Source organism: Arvicanthis niloticus, chromosome 15, assembly GCF_011762505.2.
Source record: "Arvicanthis niloticus isolate mArvNil1 chromosome 15, mArvNil1.pat.X, whole genome shotgun sequence".
In the NCBI taxonomy this organism is placed as follows: Eukaryota; Metazoa; Chordata; class Mammalia; order Rodentia; family Muridae; genus Arvicanthis; species Arvicanthis niloticus.
The window spans coordinates 44,006,977-44,029,468 of NC_047672.1; the positions used below are offsets into that span (position 1 = coordinate 44,006,977).

Here is a 22,492-nt window from a genome sequence, read left to right on the forward strand (position 1 = left end):
TAATAAACCTCTGCTGATTGCATCCAGGTATGGTTTCTTGTGATTTTTGGGTGGTCTCGATTTCCGGAGGCTTGAGGAAGGGTCTCCCGAGTATGGGGGTCTTCATCTCTACTTTCTTAACTATAAAAACCAAATTAAGCCTAAGAGGCAAGGGCCTCAAATTAACTGAACATTTGCATTAGGATAAAACAGACCTTGTCTCTAGATCCTTCTACCTTTTTACTGCAGAAATAACAGATAAGTAAGGACAGTTTAGTTATTTGGGGGCAGGGAAGTGTGTCTTCCCAGACTTATCATAGAACATCAATACTACTGTCCTAGCAGTGTAGAGGGAAGCAGAGGAATTTTAATCCACCAAGATGGCTGCTCTGAAAACATTCAAAAAATTTTTTTGGTGTGATCAGGCTGGAGGGCAGACACACCCTTAGAGCACATATTTATTCCTTCCAGCTGGAATCCTTTCCTACACACCTTTAATTCCAATCAATAATATCTAAATGAGAGGCAAAGTGACAAATCAGAAAAAGATTTGACAGAATGAGTCAGAGATAGGATATACCCAATTCCCAATATACCCAATATACCCAATATACCCAATATACCCAATATACCCAATTCAGCACAGGAAAGAGAAGTTATTTAAGAGCAGTGCAGAGAGTGAGTCAGTCAGTTAAGCTGGGTTGCAATGCAGTGACTACAGTGCAGTGGAGTTGAACTCATTCATGAGTCCATGCAGAGGCAGCTGGAGCTAGAGAGTAAGAAGTAGCCATAAGATTAGAACAAATTGCCAGAGTTAGTTTGTGGCCAAAAAGAGCAATTCAGTGAGAATCCCAGAGTAGGTAGATTGAATCAGTCAGCTTGAAAAAGAGTTTCAGGTAGAACAGCTGAGTTGAACCAGCCAGCCAGAGTTCAGAAAGAGCTACTGTCTTAGCTAAGTTTTTATTGCTGTGAACAGACACCATGACCAAGGCAACTCTTATAAGGACAACAATTAATTGAGGCTGGCTTACAGGTTCATCATTATCATCAAGGGAGGAACATAGCAACATCCAGGCAGGCATGGTGCAGGAGCTGCTGAGAGTTCTACATCTTTATCTGAAGGCTGCTAGCAGAATACTGACTTCCAGGGAGCTAGGATGAGAGTCTTAAAGCCCACACCCACAGTGACACACCTACTCCAAGAAGGTCACACCTACTCCAACAGGGCCACACCTTCTAATAGTGCCACTCCCTGCTTTGAGCATGTACAAACCATCACAGCTACAAAGGGTAGGCTTAAGTATCTGAGACCAAATTAATATCTGGAAAATAGAAGTTGTATTTACAGAGGGGACACTAGTATAAATGCCCCCTGTTCTTCCAGTATGTACCAAAAGAAAAGAAAGGGAGCCAATCCAAACTTTAATTAACCAAGACCTTTAACTTGAGGTAGTAGCATAACAATCTTCTCTGTATTCCAAGACTCATCAGATTTTGAGGAACACTTCACAATATTTTTAAAGTGCTGAATGGATTCAGATGGGCAGATGGTGTTATTTAATGCATACATATTTGGTGTCACTTTGAATACATTTCCCTGGTGCATACCTACAGTGTAAACAGTGAAGCATTCATAAACAAATTTAGGTTTTAAAATAGTTCTTAGAGATCCTAGCTTTGTAGCTGCGGCATATTGGGAAGTGGGGAATCTCTCTTGTCTGCCAAATAACTTACTTATAATTTAAAATGTAAAATTATGCAGTTCTTAATTTTAAAACGTTAATCTTTCCACTACGCTTTCTCATACCCATGCACCACCTCTAGAGCAATACAGATTAAGTAGGATGGGATTCGCACCATCAACAGAGTATGGTATTTAAGAAGCCAACATTAATTCTATCTAGGTTAAGATCAAAATACTCTTACCTAGAAAGCCAGGATCAGTAAGTAACCTTGGCTGGTTACCTTGATTCTATGGGGCTGTTTTCTAGTGTGTGTAGTCAAGTCAGAGTGAGCACTCAGCATGAGCAGGGAAAGGCTAATGCAAGGATTATAATGTCAGATGGGTAGATGATGATGATGATGGGTCAGTGGATTAACTGCATGTAACCTAAATAAACAGAAGAATTGTTAAGGTTTTTTGCCAGGGGTGTGTTATTTTTGTTGATATTCTTTTGGTTTGTTTTTGTTTAAAAAAAAAAAAGGCTCACACGCACTTTTGAAATGGACAAGAAAACATGAAAAGAGAAAATCTGAAGGTACAAAATCACGAATGACAAAGAGGCATGATGCCAAGATTGAAGGATACACAGTCCTGTGAAAGGTAATTTACCATGTGTGCCTGCACATCTGCATTTGTACACACATGCATGTGTGTGTGTTGTATGCCTGCCCATGTATGTACACTGCACATCTGCATTTGTACATACATGCATGTGTGTGTTGTACGCCTGCCCATGTATGTACACATTATTTTCTTTAACAAAAGAAGATCATCTGAGCATCTGAGATAAAACTAAGACAATTGACAAGCACTACAGTGACATTTGTAACTATTTTTAGTATCTGTTTGAATTCTTGAGTGTATCCTTTCCTTCATACAAACTGGCACTTTCAAAATCCCTTATTCACAATTCAAGACTGACATTAACTAAAAAAGAAAAAAAAGGCAAGAAGGAAGGACAGAAGGAGGGATAGAGGGAGGGAAGAGTTAAAAGAAAGAAGGAAGTGAGGAAGGAAGGAAAAGAAAGAAGAGTAAGCAGCTCATTCTTCCTGCATGCTTTGGTTATAAATACTGTGTAGCTGCTGTGTGGGTCTGACATCCTGCTTCCTCACTCTCAGCCAATCCCTCAGTAGCCACCTGTTTCCCTGAAGAGTTGTGGCAGCTATGTGTGGAACTGACACTCATATTCTCCCACTCTCATTTCTGGGCTCCTGCTGCAAAGACTAAAAGAGGCAGGAAGATGAGGTATTCTTCAAGGTCAAAAGCCCACCTACATGCACATATATTGACTGGGTAGGATTTTCTACTGTAGCATTTATTTTTGTTGCCTGGAGATAAGAACCACTCTCCTGGGGCCAACTAATAGTCATGGGATCGTGAAGAGTAGGAAGGATTTTGCTTGTGTTATCTGTCCCAAACCCTGTGGTTCACACTGTGATGGTGCCTGTCCTTTCATACTCTACAGATTCTGATTAAAGCAGTCCTCAGAATTCAAAGCAATCTCCCCAGATAATTCTGATGCAGCTAACTCATGAACTGTATTAGGTATGTAATCAACTACAGTCCTTTAAGTATCAACCAATGTGCTCAGGACACATATATGGAAGTGAAGAGATGGTTCAGCAATTAAGAGCATTTATCACTTTTTCAGAAGACTTAGGCTTGGTTGCCAGCACCCACATAGTGGCCCACACCTATCTGTAGGTCCAGCTCCAGATAATTTAACTCTTTTTTTGGCTTCTGAAGGCACTAGACACATACATAGTAAACATACATACATAAATTCTGGCAACATACTCACATACATAAGATAATAAATCTAACACCAAATAAACCATTTCCAGTTTAGAAGGGAAGAGGACAATAAAGGATCAAAAAAATAAAATATGGGTAAGTTATGTTAAGTGTTGTTCTGTGTTCTAAACTGGCCACATCTGACTAACTTTTACGACCAAATAAGAAAGAAGACCCTATGTCCTCCTGAAAACACTGTAGTCTTTCACTTTACCACTGGCCTTCTTTCTCTTCTTCATATTTTCCTTCCTTTTTTCATTCTCCCTACTCATCTCTTTCACATGCACTTGTCCATTTCTGTGAGTCTGTGAAAATGAAAAATACCAAGTTCTCGAATGTGCTGGTAACTACCTTCCCAGGCAGCACTTTTGTGAAGGTAGAATGACATGGAAAAGCAATGGACAGGTAAAGCCTAGCTGTCAACCCATTGACACTCAGCAAGCAGGGATGAGCAAGCCTTTTCTGGATATCTAGGCTACAGGTCTTTACTGCCCTGGAGTTCCCCGGCTTGCAAGTTTACTAATTTGTGCCTTAATGCAAATTAGAAAAGACAAATTGGTTGGTTATGTCTTTTTATCCATTGCTAGTTTGTTCATCTTCTCCAGTTTCGCTGTGTCTAATTGTTAATCCAATCAAATGCTCTTGTGCACAGATGCTGACAAGCTTCTATATATAGTCTTTGCCTGGCTCCTTTAGAAGATAAATTTTCATGGTAAACACAAATGACTGTGAGATGATAAGGCTAAATAGGGTTCATCTTCATTTCATTGTCTGCAGACGCCCCCAAAGTCTGGCCCCCACAACTTGTCATTTTGTATACTAGAGCTGAGGATTGGATCGCTTAATTCCTAACACAACCTGGCAAATATGAGCTACTGCACCATCTAAAAGCCCTTCTAATCAAGTGTCTCCAAGTTTTTCTTTCTTTTCACCTTGAGCTCCAGAATTACCAGCATTTGATCTACATGAATAATAGGTCAAGTTCTTTAGATGAAGAGTTGAAAGGAGACAGAACAACTACCTCATTCTGTGACTCTGAGTGGGGATAAAAGAGAACATAAAGAGATGAGGACCTGACTCTTAACATTTATCTGCTATATAACCTTGGACTAAATTACATAATCTTTGTGTCTGTTTCCACTCAACCTTGTGAACACATGGGTTATACCCACCACTTTGAATTTCAATGAGCACTAATTGAAACAATAAGCACGAACCAGGTGTTTATTCAGTACCTGGTCCAGTGGGAACTCAAGTACTGTTTTGTTTTTTAACTGATTGAAAGATTTTTTTTTTAATTAAAATATGATTGCATCATTTCTCTCTTTCCTTTCTCTCCCTCCAATCACTTTCACACCTACCACACACACACACAAAAGCATAAATATACAATTCAACTTGTTCAGCCCATTTATTTGTGTGTATATGATTTCAGGGCTGACCAATTAGTATTAGATAACCAATTAGGGGGCTCCTCTCCAGGAAGATTATGTCTTTCTGTCTCAGCATTCCTTAGTTCTCTGTAATCCTTTGTTTAGTGATAGGGTCTCTTTCACCCCTCATCAAAGAAACTCCTCTTTAAAACAGAAAAGAGACCATTACAGAAAACCATAAATTATCAAAATTCAGAGACCTGTCCACCATGGGGAGTCTAGCCCAGTTGATACATTTGTAACAGCTAATATCACACAAGAGGGATCAGAAAGATTGCAAGAGCCAGGAGACCAGAAAATCAGCTGTGAGATTGTATCTTCTAGAAATGACATGGATGCTTCCCCCATAATACCTCAACAATGTAACTTCCAAAACAAGCTCTGAACAAGGACACCACCAATAGACATGCTTCTTTTCTTACCTCTGAGTTCTTCCCAGTGCCATATCTTCTACCACCTTCCAAAAGATGATTCTTTTACATCCAACCATGAACTAGTACTTTTTATTTTGTTACTTATTCTGCTGACACTTAAAAGTATGACATGCATGCCTTTTTTATACCTTTGCACAAAACATATATACATGCTATATATACATATATATAAGCACAGGGGCATTCTATATCAAGTTAATAGGAATACAAGAATCCATGTATAAATTTCACTATCATATTTAGTGATTTCTCTACCAGCATTTTGATTAAATTAAGAGAATTATTTTCTTTACATGCCAACCTATTTTCAAAGTAAAACCAAACCCCAATATTTTCTCCTTTGGAATGAACATCAATTGACCAGCAAGGCTACGTGGGCAGAGTGGATTCATCCTCAATGGTAGATAGATGGCAGGACTGGCAGGTTTAATGTGTGAGGGCATGTACCTTTTCTGTGGCAGGACCAGCTTAAGCTCATCCATGGGAGGCAGGCAATGAGGCACCATGAAGTCAAGCAGAAAGAGGCTGTCTGCATAGGTTGTGGCCACAGGAACCACAGAGAGCAACCAGTGAGACAGGGAGCTTAGCAAATTCACAGCCAGTCTCAACTTGTTTGGAAAAACTACTGATGGTCTCCATCTTGGAATGGGAGACCCCAGCATGCTAGATTTCTACAGAATAAAACACTCTTTGCTTTTTCATAATATTTGAGTCTGGGGTATCATCCTTTGGTGAATCATGAACCCTAACATTTGGGGGCTTTTGTCTGGGCTTCTCTAGAGACCCCCTGACCCAAACAGTCCACTGTTTTTCTGATCAATAAGTCCAGGTGCCCAATTGTCTTTTGTCCATCTCTGTGTTTCTGTTTTGGGTTTAATCTGCAGGCTGAGAGGGACAAAGTGGACACGTATTTTGTCACCAAGCCATGGGCAATGGAGGATGCTCCCAAACCCTTACCAGAAGTAAGAGAATGTGCTAGTTTTCATCTAGATTCTGGACTGGCTGTGAGTATATGGGCCTCCCATGCACAGGGAGGAAGACCATCTGAGATAGCCTTTTTGTTTTCCTTGGAATGTCCTTCTGTGTTTGTCTATGTGTATTCTGTTTGTGCTTTTTGCCCTCTCATACAAATTTTTCTTTGATTCCTAGGATGGGACAGGCACAAAGCACCCCACTGGGTATTGAACCATTTTAAGGACTTTTGCTGAGTTGCAAAAGACTCCAATCTGATTGTTCGTCCCTACAAACTAACCATCTTTTGCAGGAATGAATGGCCCACCTATAAGGTAGGATGGCCTGAGGAGGGGACTTTCCATCTCCCCATCATTACAGGGTGAAGGTTTAGTTTATGAGGCCAGGGCCATCGGAACCAACTACCATATATCATTACATGGTAATACCTGGTCAAGAAGCCCTTTGCTTGGACAAGACCTTTTTTGTTATGGGCCTAGCCACTCCCCACCCTTATTCCTCTAAAGGAGAGCCAGCCTTGGTCTCCTGCTTTGCTCTGCCTTTCTGCTACGAGGAGGAAGAGGAGGATCTCTCCCTCTCCTTGTGTTCCTGTTCCTACAACCAGCACAGGCAGAGGGAGGAGCAGCCCCTGACTCCCCTGACTCCACTTGGAGTCCACCTCACACTTGGCCCATACTGCCCAGAGGGCCAACTCTACTAAAGCTTTACCCCTCCTACTTATGAGACCCCCAGATGCTCAGGGGAGACAGTTCATGACATACGTGCCATTTGACAATAATGATCTTTAAAATTGGAAGTTGCAGAACTCCCCATTTTTAGAAAAATGATCAGTTCTCACAGGTCTTCTAGATCTAATCACGCTGACTCACCTGCCCACCTGCAATGACTGTCCGGAACTGCTCCAGGTCCTCTTCACAACAGAGGAGAGAGAGAGAGGATCGTGGGAGCCACCTGGAAATTGGTTCTGAGAGCAAAGCTGTCCACTCAAGTCCAGGCTGGTATCCATGCAGCCTTTCCTTTGACGCAACACTACTAGGATTTTAACACCCACCGCTGAAGGTAAAGAGAGGCTCTGGGTCCACCACTAGATTCTGATGGGGGGTCTCCAAGAGGCTGCCAGGTGACCCACAAATTTATCTAAAGTGAGCCATGTGGTGCAGGGAAAGAATGATAGCCCGAGGGAATATCTAGAAAGACTTTTAGAAGCCTATAGAACCTACACTCCTTTTGACCCAGAAGCCAGAGAGCACCAGTCAGCTGTGAACATGGCTTCTGTTAAACAAACTGGCTCAGACATCCATTGGAAGCTTCAGCCACTGAATGGCTTTGCCTCTGGCACCCAAAAGCCAACCTCTATTTGCCTTTGAATGGCACGACTTGGAGAGAGGCTTCAAGGGACAACTGACTTGGACACACTTGCCTCAAGGATTCAAGAACTCACACACCATCTTTGACAAGGCACCGCATGAGGACTGGAGTGAGTATGGGTGGGCCCACCCCCAAATAACAGTGCTCCAGTATGGAGATGACATGCTGATTGTGGGCCTGACTTGGAGACATGCTAGGAGGCTACATGAGACCTGCTACAGGAACTGAGTCAACTTGGCTACCTAGTGTCTACTAAGATGGCCCAGCTTTGTCAACTTGAGGTCACCTATTTGAGGTACATAATCAGGGGGCAGGCCCACATATGCTGTCAGGTGCCCCTGAAGCAAACCATCCTTAGCATCCCAGTTCCATCAACCCAAAGGCAAGTACAGGAGTTTCTGCAATCTGGGGTTTTTATAGACTTTGGGTGCTAAGGTTCACTGAGATAGCCAAACCATTATATGAGGCTACCAGTGTCCAAGAAGACAAAATAGAATGAATCCCTGAGATAGACATGGCTTCTAAGACTCTAGGAAGAGCCTTATTGGAGGCACCAGCCTTGGTCCTCCCGGACATTCACAAACGTTTCCACCTGTATGTGGATCAGAGAAAGGGGAGAGCAAAGAAGACAGCAAAGTCACACAAACTTTGGAACCATGGAAAAGACCTGTGGCCAGAATATATCTACTTCATGGATGAGAGCAGCTTCATCCAGAATGGAATCAGGTATGTAGGGGAAGTGGTGTAGTGGACTTGGACTCCACTATTTGGGCAACTGTTTTGCTCCTGGAACTTCAGCCCATAAAGCAGAACTAAAGGCTCTAACTCCCCCGAGCTAACATAGCTAACATCTACACTGACAGCAGATATGTCTTTGCTCTGGGTCCATATTCCAAGAGGGGATTATTGACTGCTGAAAGAAAAACTATCAAAAATAAGGAAGGAATTCTTGCTCTATTAAAGGTATTATGGCCTGCTCTCAAAGTGGCCATAATTCATTGCCCCTAGCATCAGAAAAGGACATCAGAAATAGCTGGAGAGAAGAGGCTAGCTGATAAAACTGAAAGGGAGGCCACCCAAGCTTCCACTGCCAACATCCTGGTCATTTTACTTCCCCCTGCACTCCCAGCCATCCCTAAATATACTGCTGAAGACAAACAACATCAGGTGAAATGCCAAGGAGTTTACAGAAGAAACGGATGCTTGCTGACCTCTGAAGGCTGTACCATCCTACCTAAGGAGTTTGCTAAGCCACGCCTCCATCAGATTCATCAGGCTTCACACCTATATCATCAAATACTGAAGGAACTGCTGTGAGGGGCAAGGTACAAAATATTTGACTTAGGACGCTTGGTTGATCAGGTCATCTCAGACTATGCAACCTGCCAGGCTGTGAACTCCTCAGGCCCCAATCAAAGAGCAACTCCAGGAACCAGAATCAGGAGTCAATGGCCAGGAACTAATTGGGAAATAGATTATACAGAAATAAAACCAGAAAGATATGGATACAAGTAATGCTAGTTTTTGAAGATATCTTTTCAGCATGGGTAGAAGCCTACCCTATAAATAAGGAGACTGCCAAATATTGGCAAAGAAGCTTCTGGAAGACATCATATCCAGGTATGGTTTGCCTACCCTGCTTGGGTCTGTGTAGATTTGTATATGCTTGACCCAGGGAGTGGCACTATTAGGAGGTGTGGCCTTCTTGCAGTAGGTGTGTTACTGTGGGCGTGGGCTTAAGACCCGCATCCTAGCTACCTGGAAGTCAGTCTTCCACTGGCAGCCGTCAGATGAAGCTGTAGAACTCTCAGCTCTGCCTGCACCATGCCTTCCTGGATTCTGCCATACTCCCACCTTGATGATAATGGATTAAACCTCTGAACCTGTAAGCCAGCTCCCATTAAATGTTGTTCTTTGGTCATGGTGTCTGTTCACAGCAGTAAAACCCTAACTAAGACAGTCTGACAATGGACCAGCATTCATCTCTCAGATAACTCAATCTCTAGCACAGGTTCTAGGAATCAACTGGAAATTACATTGTGCGTAAAGACCCCAGAGTTCAGGGCAAGTAGAGAGGATGAGTCAGCCCTGAAGGAGGCTTTGACCAAATTAACCCTGAAACTGAAGTTGACTGGGCTTTCTCCTACCTTATGCCTTATATAAGGCTAGGATTACCCCTATACTTTAGGTCTCTCCCCCCCCTTTGAGATCCTATATGGGAGCCCCCCCTTCCATGCTGCCTAACCTCCAGTCTGATATCTGAGATGAATATGACCAATATAAGTTTTAAAAGTTCTTAGAAGCCCTCCATAGGATCCAGAAGCAACTTTGGCCTGCCATCTGTTAGGTTTATGAGTCAGCTTCTTCTCCTAACCTCTATTGCTCTGAACCAGGTGATGAAGTCTGGATTAAGAGACATAACCACAGACTCTGGAACCTTGCTGGAAAGGACCATGATCCTGACCATGCCTACAGCTGTTAAGATAAATAAGATCAGGACATGGATATACTACTCCCATGTTAATGCTGCAACTGTGGATAAACTGGGAGTCTCCTTACTATCTGTGTGCCCCCAAGGGGCGATGCAACAACCTTGTCATCAAGTTCACAGTGGATGGCAAGAAGTCTGATTGGACTGCCAGTTCTTAACTCCTCCCAACCCAGACTTAACACAGGACTGTTGGTTATCAGAGAGGGACTCTACATTGAAAATAAGGTATCCCCAGCCTATTCCCACCTCTGCAACCACACTGTAACCCCTACTGTTGCAGGATACATGCTGCCCCCAGACGATGCTTGGTGGGCTTGTACCTCAGGGGTTACTCCATGCATTTATGGTCTGGTTGTAAATATGACTAAGGATTTTTATGGTCTAGTACAGCTTGTACCCAGAGTGACTTTTTACTCTGGGAAGATGTCTTCAACCAGCTAGCACCTCACTAGGTTCGGTCCTTGGTATAGGGCTGGATGGAACTGCTAGTGTAGGGACCTCAGCCTTAGATACTCCAAGATAAAAATTACAAGGCCCTATGGATGGCAATAGATGCATATGTACAGGAGATGGAAAAGCCCATCACAGCCCTGCAGGATTCCCTGTTCTCCATGGCAGAAGTAGTCTTACAGAACAGAAGAGGCCTAAACTTGCTGTTCCTCTAGCAGTGAGGACTCTGTGCAGCCTTAGGTGCGGAATGTTGTTTCTATGTAGGCCACTCAGGTGGTCAAAGAATCCATGGCCTTAGTCAGAAGAGACTACAAGACAGAAGAATAGAAAGAGAACAGTCTCAGGGTTGGTATGAATCCTTCTTCAATGGTCTCCTTGTCTGACCACCCTGACTAGTTATCCTACCAATATAGGCCTTGACTTATGGTTACTATGTAATCAATGAGGAACGGATATCTATCATTCAATTGATGATTCTCAAACAATAATACCAGCCCATAGAAACATCTCAAAGACTTGAGATGGCCCAAAAGGAGGAAATCAGACAGGCTGACTCCATGACAGGCTTCAAATTAACAGTTCAAGAAAGTAGGCCTAAATCTCTGTTTCCAAGAATTGGGCAAGTCCAGGCCTCAGAAGCTGCCCAGCCACCTGGACTGAGGCAAGGACAATGGGTCAGCAGCAGTTTCCAGACCTCCTCAGCCACAGTTTCTTGACTTCCCCAGCAATGGTTTGGGAGTGTCCCTAGAGACAGAGCCAATGATAGAGGTCACCAACTCCTCCCCAGAATTCCCCTAATGTGCTTTAAACTGGTCCTGCAAGCACTTGTGCATCACCATCTTAGACTTGGAGACCAGAGTTCTGAAGAATAAAACACTCTTCGTTTTATTAAAGAAAAAAAAAAAAAAGAAAGAAAGAAAAGAAAAAGAAATGTGTGTGTGTGTGTGGGGGGGTGTCTTACGTTTTCATAATGCACTTAACAGGAACTTATCAAGCAAGTGAAAGCATAGGTTGGAGGCCTGACTACTTCACCACAAGGAAATTGCATAACTTAAATCCCAAGAGTTCCTTTTCTTTCTTTGAGAACTCTCAAATTTTTCACCTGAACAATAAAAGCTTAGACCTAATGACCCTGGAGTCTTAGAAAGTTCAGTTGCCCAGTCCCTTGTGGTCTTCCTCTTCAATCACTGGGAGGCTGGACATAATTCCCTTCCTGTTACTATTACCCATGGCGTGCCTTCTCCTAGCTATTGAGCAACTCCCAGCATGCTACTATAATTTCTTACCTATCTCTAAGTAGCAAACATGCAGCCTCCCAATGAAAATCTTCCATTTCATCCATAAAGTAGAAGCTTCTGGAGTGATTCATTCTCACACTTTTGCTATTTACTGAATTTTTCTCTGGGTTTTCCTAGCAATGCAGGTTCTACCAGTTTTGTTGGAAGAAGTTCTCTGATCATTTTTCTCTGTCCCACATCACCTACATTGGAGAACATTTAGAGATTATCAAAATATTTACTCCTCCATTTTTTGTCCTAGTCAGATTAAAAATATTTTCGTTAATTATTGTCTCTTTTGCTGATTGTCTGTGTAATCTTGCAGGTTCAGTTGCAGAAATCCTTGAGACTGGTGAGCTCTCACCACCTCGGCTTTCAGACCATCAGGTTTCGTGTTCTATTACAATGTCCTTAGTTCTACAGTCACCTCACCAAGGCTAAAGATTAATGTGGGATTAATCTTTAATTATTATTATTATTATTATAGCTACAACTTATTTGCCAAGTATTTACAGTAAAATAATATCACATGTTATCACCATTATTTCACAAGAGAAAGTTATCACTAAAAACCAGGAGGAAGTCATTGTTAGAATAAAATACAGTCCCTGGACAGAATAAGTTAATAACCAACCTGGTGGTTTTATGAGCAACTGTCTATAACAGTGCCCTTACTTTCCTCAAATTTCCTGAACAGGCATAAGTTTTCAGAGATGCATGTGTAGGCAGTGGATGTTTAAGAGGCAGCATGCTACCAACTACAACACCTCTTTTCTATGGGTGAGTTTTAATAACAAGGCCTCTTGTCTCAGGTTGAAGTTTGCACTCAGCTCTGGGCTTTCTCCATATATTTTGATCTTGGGATGGCTCCATAAGACCAACTTTGCATATTTCACATAGCCCATGTGATGCAGACATAACAAGCTGAACCTAGAGATGCTCTCTTGTCTGAAAAGGATGCTCTCACTCCACATTGCCAGTTTCTACTTCCATCTGTTTACAGAATCTGCCTTTCTCCATCTTATAAGCTCAGGCTTCTGAAATCTTTCATTATTCTAGGTAAAGGTATTCTCTTTCTTCGACATGTTTGTACCTATCTCCCCTTAAATTTCTTCCTACTGATAATTCATTTTTAAAGTAATAATAATACTATAATGTTTTACTTGCCCCTATTTCTACAATAATTAGTAATCACAAGATTTTGGATGTGGAAAAAAAAAACTTTTTAAAATTTCTCTCCTTTAAAGATTATTAAGTTATGTGAGAATGGGCTCATTGAGTTTAGACAGCCCCATAATGTTCACTCCAGTGAATTACGGTAGGTAACATGATCCTTTGTATCTATAGCTGTTACAGAATAATAAACTCATGAAGTTGTAAGATGATAGGATTTTTTTTATCTATATGAGATTTTTTTTCTTAAGGGAAGCAATAAAGAAGTGAATGTAAACACTGAATGAATAGAAAATGAAGGGAGAAAAGGGTTATGAATGCCACAATCCATACCAGCACATGTAAAAATTATTCCTAATGATATTACATCTAACAATCCTTTACACATGAAAACCAGTCTTAGTTGAACTAAGCAACTTTTATGCAACAGCAATATATATCCGTCCGTCCGTCTGTCTGTCTGTCTGTCTGTCTGTCTACTTTTTGTGGTGATGGGGACTGAATCCAGGGCTTCATGAATATGAGGCAAGTTCTTACCATTGAGCAATGGTCCCAGCACATTTTAGATGTTTAGATACTAGAATCTGGTCTATGAACATCTCTGATTGTCCCCCATATTAAGAGTTGTTTTTCTTCCCATTAAAAAAAAAGGATTGTAGAAATTAAGCAGAAATATAAGGACAATTCTCCTCTTCATGCCCATCCAACATGAACACACACAAAATGAATACTGAAAACTGCGGATGTATATTCTCCCAGATTATTCCTTAAAAATAGTCACACTAACATACATGCTAATAAGTTTTTAAATTATAAGAATTCCATCACTTACCAAAATAAGTCCTGATATTAGTGAGGAAGTGCCTGTCAGGGCCACGTAGAACTTTGGGGTTAACGTGTTCAAAAACATGCTCACTGAAAAAAAAAAGGAAAAGGGAGAAAATTGAGAAAGGCATGACTGTAATCAGTAAAGCTTTCTGTTTCTTATGATTGTGTGTGTGTGTGTGTGTGTATGTGTGTGTGTGTGTGTGAATGTGTTATATGTGTGCATGTAAGTATATGCCGTAGGTGTCATATGGGCTCTAGAAACTGAACCCCTTGCAGAATATTGAATTCTCTTAACTCCTGAGCCACTGCTCTGGTGTCTGACTCATTTGTTTTTATTCCTTGTTAAATCACTTGTTTCTGATGACTAGAATTCCTAGAACCTTAGCAAAGTCCCACTAAAATAAATAACTAGTACACTGATTCAGAAAGGTAGATGTCAAACTATACCCTAAATGCTAAAATACCTGTCAGGCAAAGTCCAATAGTGGCATGACTGTCAGAGGTATAACCAATGGTTTTCTGCTTGCATTGGAGGCTTGTTCCATAGAAAAGAATTTATACCTTGTAATATTAACCTGGTCAAAGACCTATGGTTGAGGGAGGTGTAAGTCTCAGTTTACCTACTGCTTTTATTTTGCTCAATGGAAATGTCCTCAAATTGCCTTCTAAAAAATTAATGTTTGTACCCATAGATTAGTGTTATTCTCAGCCTTAGTCAGAAAATCTTGCTTTTGCAGTAGGTATCAATCAATGACAAGACTCATAGATGGTCAATGTGTTGAGAATTAATGACAATTGAGTGTTCAGTCCTAAATCAGACATTTATTCTACCATCAAAGTTAAGGGACCATCACAAAAGAAAGGGAGGAAGGAAAATAAAGACAAGTGGATGGGGAGAAGTGCTGTCACATGCTGTCTTCTGGACAGGATGTGGCCGTTGCACTCAGGAACTTACAGCTCTGATGCTTACCTGCACATGACCTACACAGACAAGCCAGTCAATGTTCCTGGCTGGCTGGGAAAAGGTTCATAAGGCTTCAACCCTAGTTGGGGTGCTTACTGGCAATTGATGGCTGCTAAGGATAGGTGAGTGATGTCATTTTTCTTTGTGACATTCCAGAGGGAAGTTAGACTCTATAGGGCCTCCATAAGATCTGGCTGTAGGCAAGCCTGGTAGAACATTTTTTTAATTCAATGGTTGATAGGGGAGGGCCCATCTCATTGTGGGTGGTGCCAGCCCTGGGCTGGTGGACCTGGATTCTGTGAGTACATCTTACTGACTTGTTCCACATACAGCTTGCTCAGCCTCCAGATTCCTGCCACGTTTGAGTTCCTATCTTGGCTTCCTTCAGTGATAAAGAAGAATAAGCCGAATCAACCGTTAGCTCCCCCAAGCTGTCTAATCACGGCAGTAGTAACCCTAATAAACAGGCAGCAATGTAGACTTGAGCAAGTCACCAATATAGTAGTCTGTGAAAATGAAAACTGGCATGGGCATTTGATAATGCTGGCTAATTGCAGGATGCCCAAAATGAGTGCTAAGGAAATCCAAACCTGTACCAAGATCATCTTTCTTAGCCATTCATAAATAAAACATAACTCCTGCTGCCATTAGCATGCTGAGTCTCTGAAAATCTGCTAAAATGGCAGCTTAGGAGATGCTTTTTTAAAAATCTGGGAATAAAATATGTTCATAATGTATCTGTAAATAATATTTTTTCTAGGCATATTTTATATACATAGCATTTGTATCACCTTACAAAACCAGTTTTCCATCCAGTCAGCTCAGTTAGGATTAAAAGCACAAAAGGAGCAGCCCTCCCTGCTGCGGCCCCTCCTCTCCTGCTCTCCTGTGCTGCTTGTGCTGGCTCTCAAGCTTTTCTGTATCACCATCCTCTTGAGAAATGCTGTGGCATTGATCTTTGTGAGGGAGAAGCGAGGAGACTTCTTTTTAGACTCATGGCTAAGGTAAGAACCCCTCATAAATCATCCTGTCTACTCTTCCTCAGCCCTTGACTCTACCCTGGCAGCTTTACAGGGATCCTGTTTCTGTTTTACAAAGCAGCCAGCTCCATGGGAGAGCTGAGCTGAACACATTTCTTTTCTCAGCTGTGGTCTGGGTAAGTATTGTTGGAGTGTGCTATATTAGTATGAACAATGCTGTCCTAGGTTTTCATGCCACTTTCTCCCTGGCTGGGAAGAAGCCATCAGTTTTCCCTGTCATCAGGAAGGAGTGCCCCAAGTCCTTTTAACCCTGAAGACAGTGAAGCAAGGTCTCAGATGATAGGTTTTCTTTTACTTACAAATAAGTACTGTGAAGAACAGCATCCTGATGGAAAACCAAACAAAAACTTGTATATTTCATATTCTTGGATTTTACAGTATGTTTTAAGGTAAGTTTGGAGATTATTTTTAAATATAAATATAGCAAAATAAGTCTCTAATGCCTGGGACTTTGTTTTTTTCTTCTTCCTCTTCCTTCTCTCTTCTCTTTCTCTCTCTCTCTCTCTCTCTCTCTCTCTCTCTCTCTCTCTCTTTCTTCCTCTCTCTCTCATCTATCTCTATCTCTCTATCTCTCTCACTCTCACTCTCTTCCCTCTCTCTTTCCTCCTGTAGTCTGTGTGTGTTTTCCAAAGTTCACAAGCAGGGTGAGATACATGTTAGGTAGATTCAGTGACAATTTTTTTGATAACCCAAGAATTTTCCTAGATATCCTAAGATACTATGCCCAGAGCGGAAGACAATGGCTAGACAGAACACTTAAAATTAGTCGTTTGGAGGAGAAAGGAAGGGAGAAATGATAGAACTATTCTATAAACTCAAAACTAAAAGACAAATTTTAAGAAGTCACTTGGGATAATGATTTACCATACTAAACTCCAAAGGCACTTTTCTTGTTAAAGCAATTTCCATGCAAATCTTTTCCAAATACATTGTGTGTACTTGACTTTACCCTTAAACAGAATGTCTTTAACATATTTCAATCTTTCAGCAGTAGCTCTACCAAAATAGACAAAGTGTAGTACTGTTAGCATGGAGTAATAGATTCTGAAACTGACTTTATTCAGAAATAAACACTATTTTCTTCCAAACCTAAGTAATATAGGACAGAAATACTCTTCAAATATTTGGGAATTTGGTGTGCCACGCAAGTAGTAACTATTATTTTTCATTCCATGCCTGCTCTCATAAGTTTTCTCTCCTTTATGGTGTGCTATTTAAAATCTGTTGTAAATTCAAAGGCAGATAATCAGTTGTGGCTCAATGAACTATGTATGTCCAGTGTGTATCAGGCACTGTGTAAAGTGTTGAGGAGTCAAAAAGCTTGACATATAATTCTGGTCTTTAAAGAACTTTGGGTAATTTTGAGAAGCAGACATAGGAACAATACAGCAGGCTATTATGATTCTGAGTGCCACTGAGGTACCCTTTACTTAGCTCTTGCTGGGCTGGGAGAAAATGTGCATCAATGTGCTCCTTTGAGAAAGCTTCAAAAATAGTGTTGCAAAGCACAAGCACTAGAACCATACAAAATAAGAGGTGTGATTGACAGCCAAAATTAAAGGGACTTTGGTAATCCTTTGAGGCTCTTCTGTGTGCAATCTATGCATTGGCTTTTTATTCTCATTTAATGCTTAGAGTCTGAGGAGTTGAAAAAGCTCAATGCTGAATTCTTGACAAGCAGAGAATCACTTGAGTGAGTGATACTTGTTCCCGCAGGACAGCTGTGTGTGATGGAGACGAACACTCACACACTTCCCTGTGTTCACATTGGAGGGCACCTAGTCTCAGCCGTGCAGAATGTACAGGAGCTTCCTATTGTCTTTGGAGAAACATGGTCACTGACTTTTCATTTACCCCTCCTTCATTGGAAGTTACACAGAAAATAGTATTGGAACATTAGTGATTATGTTTAGGAAAATGGCATGCTGTAAAGCTGAATACAGGAATTCCTTACTTAAAGTACCACACAGAAAGAACTGCCTAACTGAAGTTTCACCATATTGGTAACAGTAATCTGCTGTAGCAAAGGGAAGAAGCACATTAACAAGAGTAGCCAGAAAAAGCCTATCTGTACTCTGAAATACTTCTCAATAAATCTTCTATATTTATTAATATTAGCTATTTAATTTAGTTATATGGTACTTAGTTCATCAAGTGTAAAATACAGAACCAGCACTGAGAGTCATATATATGAAATTAAAATAATGAGGTTGAGCCTATGCTTTTTAAAAATTATTTTTTTTACAATTTCATAAATGAATATAATGCATTTGAACATGTGTCTCCTTTTATCTTCTTTTGCCCCACTGACCCTCTTTTTCTTCCAAACTTGTCCCCCTCTAACCTTTATGCCTTTTACAGACAGAGAGACAGACAGACAGACAGACAGACAGACACAGACACACACACACACACCTACCTTTAGAGGGGGAAATGAGATGCCCATGCAAAAATCACAGGATAGTTCATATGCCCGCAGAAATGTTTAGACAAAATCTAGAGGGAGCAGGTGTTGCCTCTAACTCGATAGATCAGAATGTTGTTCCTTGCAGGCTGTGAAAGGGTTGCCCACAAACTCGAGATTAAAATGGAGAAAAGGGCTCTAAGTAGACAAGGCAGAGTAAAAGAAAGGCCAGGTCGGGTAGACTTTATATTTGTTAGTGGTGCTGGAGATCCAACCTAAAACCTCACACATGCTATTCAAGGGCTCTACCACTGAGTTACATCAGGATCCAAAGCAGGGCAAAGAGAAGGAAGGCATTTACCGTCCCTGAACTGAGTCCTGGGGAAGACAGGGGTGCCTGGTAGAAACAGTGTCAAGTAAAACTGGCAACTCTTGAGAATGACTTTGGAGCCAGCTCCTGCAATACAACTAACACTACAGGAGTAAGCTTAAGGTGTGTGTAGCTCTTGGTAGTATCAGATAAAGAGTAAGCATCTAGGCAACATTGCTGAAAGTGAGTAGAGAAGTGAGTGGTGGGCTTTTGTATAGGAAATCAGGTGGTAAGACAATCCCTCATGGTATGAGACCTAAAGGAGAGTACAACCCTTGTTCCACAGTGGGCACAGGAGCCATCTGAAGGGAAAAAATAAAGAAAAACAAACTCTTCTTTATTCTCACACTACAGGTTTAAATACTAGCAATTCCTCAATTCTTCTGAAAGTCTTCTTGTTATATATGCCTTTAAGAAAACTTACAACAGGCTGACGCTGAAGCATTTTAACTGATTTGATTTTAAACCTAATAACTACACATATGTATATTCCGTTCTTAACAGATGAGATTATTTGACCACATAAAACCTCCTCTCTGTTCCATTCTGTTCTTTGTGCTTTCTATTAATGGATTGGCCTGATTTGTTTGAAAAATCGCTTGCTAACTCACTGGTAAATAGTTTGCCTCAAAGTAAGGTAACAGTTTGGGCCAAAGAAGCAACTGCAGGCCACAGAGTGGTAAAACTCAAGGTACAGTATTTCTTATTCTCTTTTTTTCTTTTCCTTCTTTCTTATTTTCTTTCCTTCCTTCCTTCTTTTCATTCCCTAAAAACTTAGTAATTAATTTACTTCTCTTTGTGGGTGCAACCTGGCCCCCAGAAGAACTACTTCTGGGAGTTTGTTGTGTATGATCCAGAGAATGATCTAGAATAACATATTTTCTGTTGTGAATGAGTAAGTTTATTAAGTTCTAAACCATGAGGGAAGGGAATGAAAGAGAAACATCATCTAATTGGGCACTTAAAGTACCCAGCAGAAACTCAGTAGAGAAGCCCATTTAAAGCAGCCAGATGGAGTTTGCAACGAAGAGTCTCAAGCGAAGCCAAGTGTCCTTTCACATGAGATTTCTGAGTCAACACCAAATAACAGAAGGTAAGATTACCAAATCCAGATGAAATGGACTGGGGAAGTCAAGGCTGTGTTTTGGATTTGTTGGCTGATCTTTATTGTTGAGATCAATCAAGCCTGAACGTTCCACGGCTCACCTTCCCACTGCAGGCACTTGGATATATGGGATAAAAAAACAGTAACATCTGGAAATGGTACCTTAAAGCTGTTGTCTAGGACACAATGTGTTTGTTACTCTTGGGCTACCTTGCTGTTCTCTGCCCTCTCTATCAGAGTCCAGCCCATGCCCAGAGATTGGTAACATCAGTCTTCCTTAAGTGGAAAATTTAGATAGTATTTAAATTAAGGATATGTCTCTATCCTGGAAACAGTGGTGCCTGCATGCTGTACATGCCTGCATGCTTGACAACAGTCCTCTTTCTTTCCTCCGCTGTGGGATTCTGGTCTGTGCCTGTATCTTGTATGTCTATTTGGCTGCTCACTGCAAAAAGACCACAAAGGTGTGTGGTGGTTTGAATTGAAATGGCCCCCATAGACTCACATGTCTGAATGCTTGGCCATAGGGAGTGGCACTATTAGGAGGTCTGCCTTAGTTGGAGTAAGTGTGGCCTTGATGGAGGAAGTGTGTCACTGTGGGGGTGGGTCTGCAATGGAGGCAGGGCAACCCCACTTCCAGACCAAGATTCTTCGTGAGGTCCCAAACATGTGACAATTTTCCAATGTAATGTATATTAAAGAACTGTTACAGCCAAGTTCCTCTGGCTGTATGTCCAATGTAGGGGGAAGGAGCCGCCAGGCAAGCCAGGACACTGGAGTTCAGCTGCTACCCATGTCTGGCTTCTCAGAATAAGCCTGCAGCTTCACTATTTCCAATTCTATTACTATATTTAGCTTTACATTTTAACCAGATAGCCAAATTATATTCTAGGGGGCACCAAACATTGTCTCTCTGGGCTCATGACTGGAAGTGTATCTCCAAGTGTATCACAAATGCACTAGGCTTCACATAATGTTTATGGGTGAGAGGCAATGCAAACTGAAGCACTGATATTTCCAAAAAGCTAGTTTCTTTAAACCAAAAACAAACAAAACTATAAAAAAAAAATACATCTAAATCCCAGATGCTCAGTGCAGTCTCTGATAGATAGACATGTCCCTCTGGAATGACATTTTCCATTTTCATCTCTGTTCTTACTATCTCAAATGGATTTCAGCAATTGCTGTCCTTCACTGGGATGTGATTTATTCATTTTTGACAAAGAAACAAGTTGTGTGTACTTAATTAGCACATAAGGCAGGTGTTTTAGAGATGGGTAAGCAGTTGGCTAAAGCCCCAGGTTAAGGAAGCCACTATCATTAAGTTGACTGAGGCAGTTAACCTCAAAGCAGGAAATTCTGCAGCTCCAACTCAGAAGGTGACTTTCTAATATTATGAATGGGTATTGACATGGGGCATCGAGTATAAAACACTGCATCACTATGAAAACAGCCCCAACCAAATCTTTTTAAATGGTAGGAGATTAACTAGAACCTCAGATCATCATCATCATCATCATCATCATCATCATCATCATCATCATCATCTTAACCAAAACTACCTGCACAAGAAGAACCAAGCAGGGGTATTACATTAGCTAAAGTAAAAATATGCTACAAAGCTATTACAGTTAAAACAATGCAGCTTGGACATGAAAACAGTCAGAGAGCTTAGAAGTAAATCCATTCATCACATCCAACTGGCTTTTACCAAGGGAACAAACAATATTCATTGAGAAAGGGTATACGGTCTGGTGACAATGTATTATAATAAAAATGCCTCTTACATTCAAAGAGATTGGAACTTTTAATGGACTTCACAGCCAGAGTTAATAATAAACTTGGAAGTCACTTAAGACTGCTATCCCACTGTGTACTCAGCCTCTTTGTTTAACCTGCCTTTAAAAGAACAGTGTAATATCCAACCTAACTTTCCTTGGATATCCCATGAAATCAACTTTTACAACCTAAGTTAATGTATAGCTGTAATCTTAAATTATGTAGTTTTCCATATACCTTGACCCAGAGTAATGTGTGTGTGTTTTATGATAAGCATTTGCTGAAAATAGCAAATATAAGCTGACAGTGGTCTCATAAGATCCTCGATAATTGTCGAATGCAACATACAGATACAGCTTGATAAACAACAATGTTTGTAATACTGTGTGTTAACTGGGTCAGTTGGAGCAAGTTAATTCCTTTTAAAATTCTTTAAAAGATTACTATAAAGTATCCCCCATTCCTTCTCTATGTTATACTCTCTGTGTTGTTCAATAAACGAGAAAGCAAAGTCTCTTGTTAGGGACAGAAACACAGGACCAGACACAGGCATGGAGAGAGATTCACAAGACAGCCTTCAGGCAGGCTCAGACTCCGACTCATACAGCAGACAATAACCGAAATAACAGAAATAACCAAAGACACTTGGAGAGGGAAGTACAGAAGTCAAATTTGGGCTTGCTCTTGGTTAACTCATACCATGGGGAAGTGCTATAATTTCTTGACTTAATGTGACACTGGTGGATTCTGGGTAATTCTGAGTTTATTATTAATTCATTCAAGCCTACCAAAATGCCTGAGAATTGAAACTCCTAGGAAAAAGTACTAGGAATATTCTTTGTGACTTTATAATGGATAATCCATTTTAGATATGACCTCAATAACAAAGACAGCACAAGAAAACCAGA

The 22,492-nt window shown here is 40.9% G+C and overlaps 1 protein-coding gene and 1 long non-coding RNA gene across 4 annotated transcripts in view; one reads left to right on the forward strand and one right to left on the reverse strand.

The window, feature by feature from the left end:
• St7 (suppression of tumorigenicity 7) overlaps positions 1 to 22,492 on the reverse strand; it is a 252,673-nt gene that overhangs the window by 112,024 nt on the left and 118,157 nt on the right. For all 3 annotated transcript variants that reach the window (XM_034519092.2, XM_034519093.2, XM_034519094.2), the window contains exon 2: positions 13,927 to 14,009. In XM_034519092.2, the coding sequence (XP_034374983.1) occupies positions 13,927 to 14,009 (83 nt within the window). The remainder of the gene's footprint in view (positions 1 to 13,926; positions 14,010 to 22,492) is intronic.
• LOC143434567 (uncharacterized) overlaps positions 15,765 to 22,492 on the forward strand; it is a 105,657-nt gene continuing 98,929 nt past the window's right edge. The window contains exon 1 of the long non-coding RNA XR_013104171.1: positions 15,765 to 15,890. This is a non-coding gene — a long non-coding RNA (uncharacterized LOC143434567). The remainder of the gene's footprint in view (positions 15,891 to 22,492) is intronic.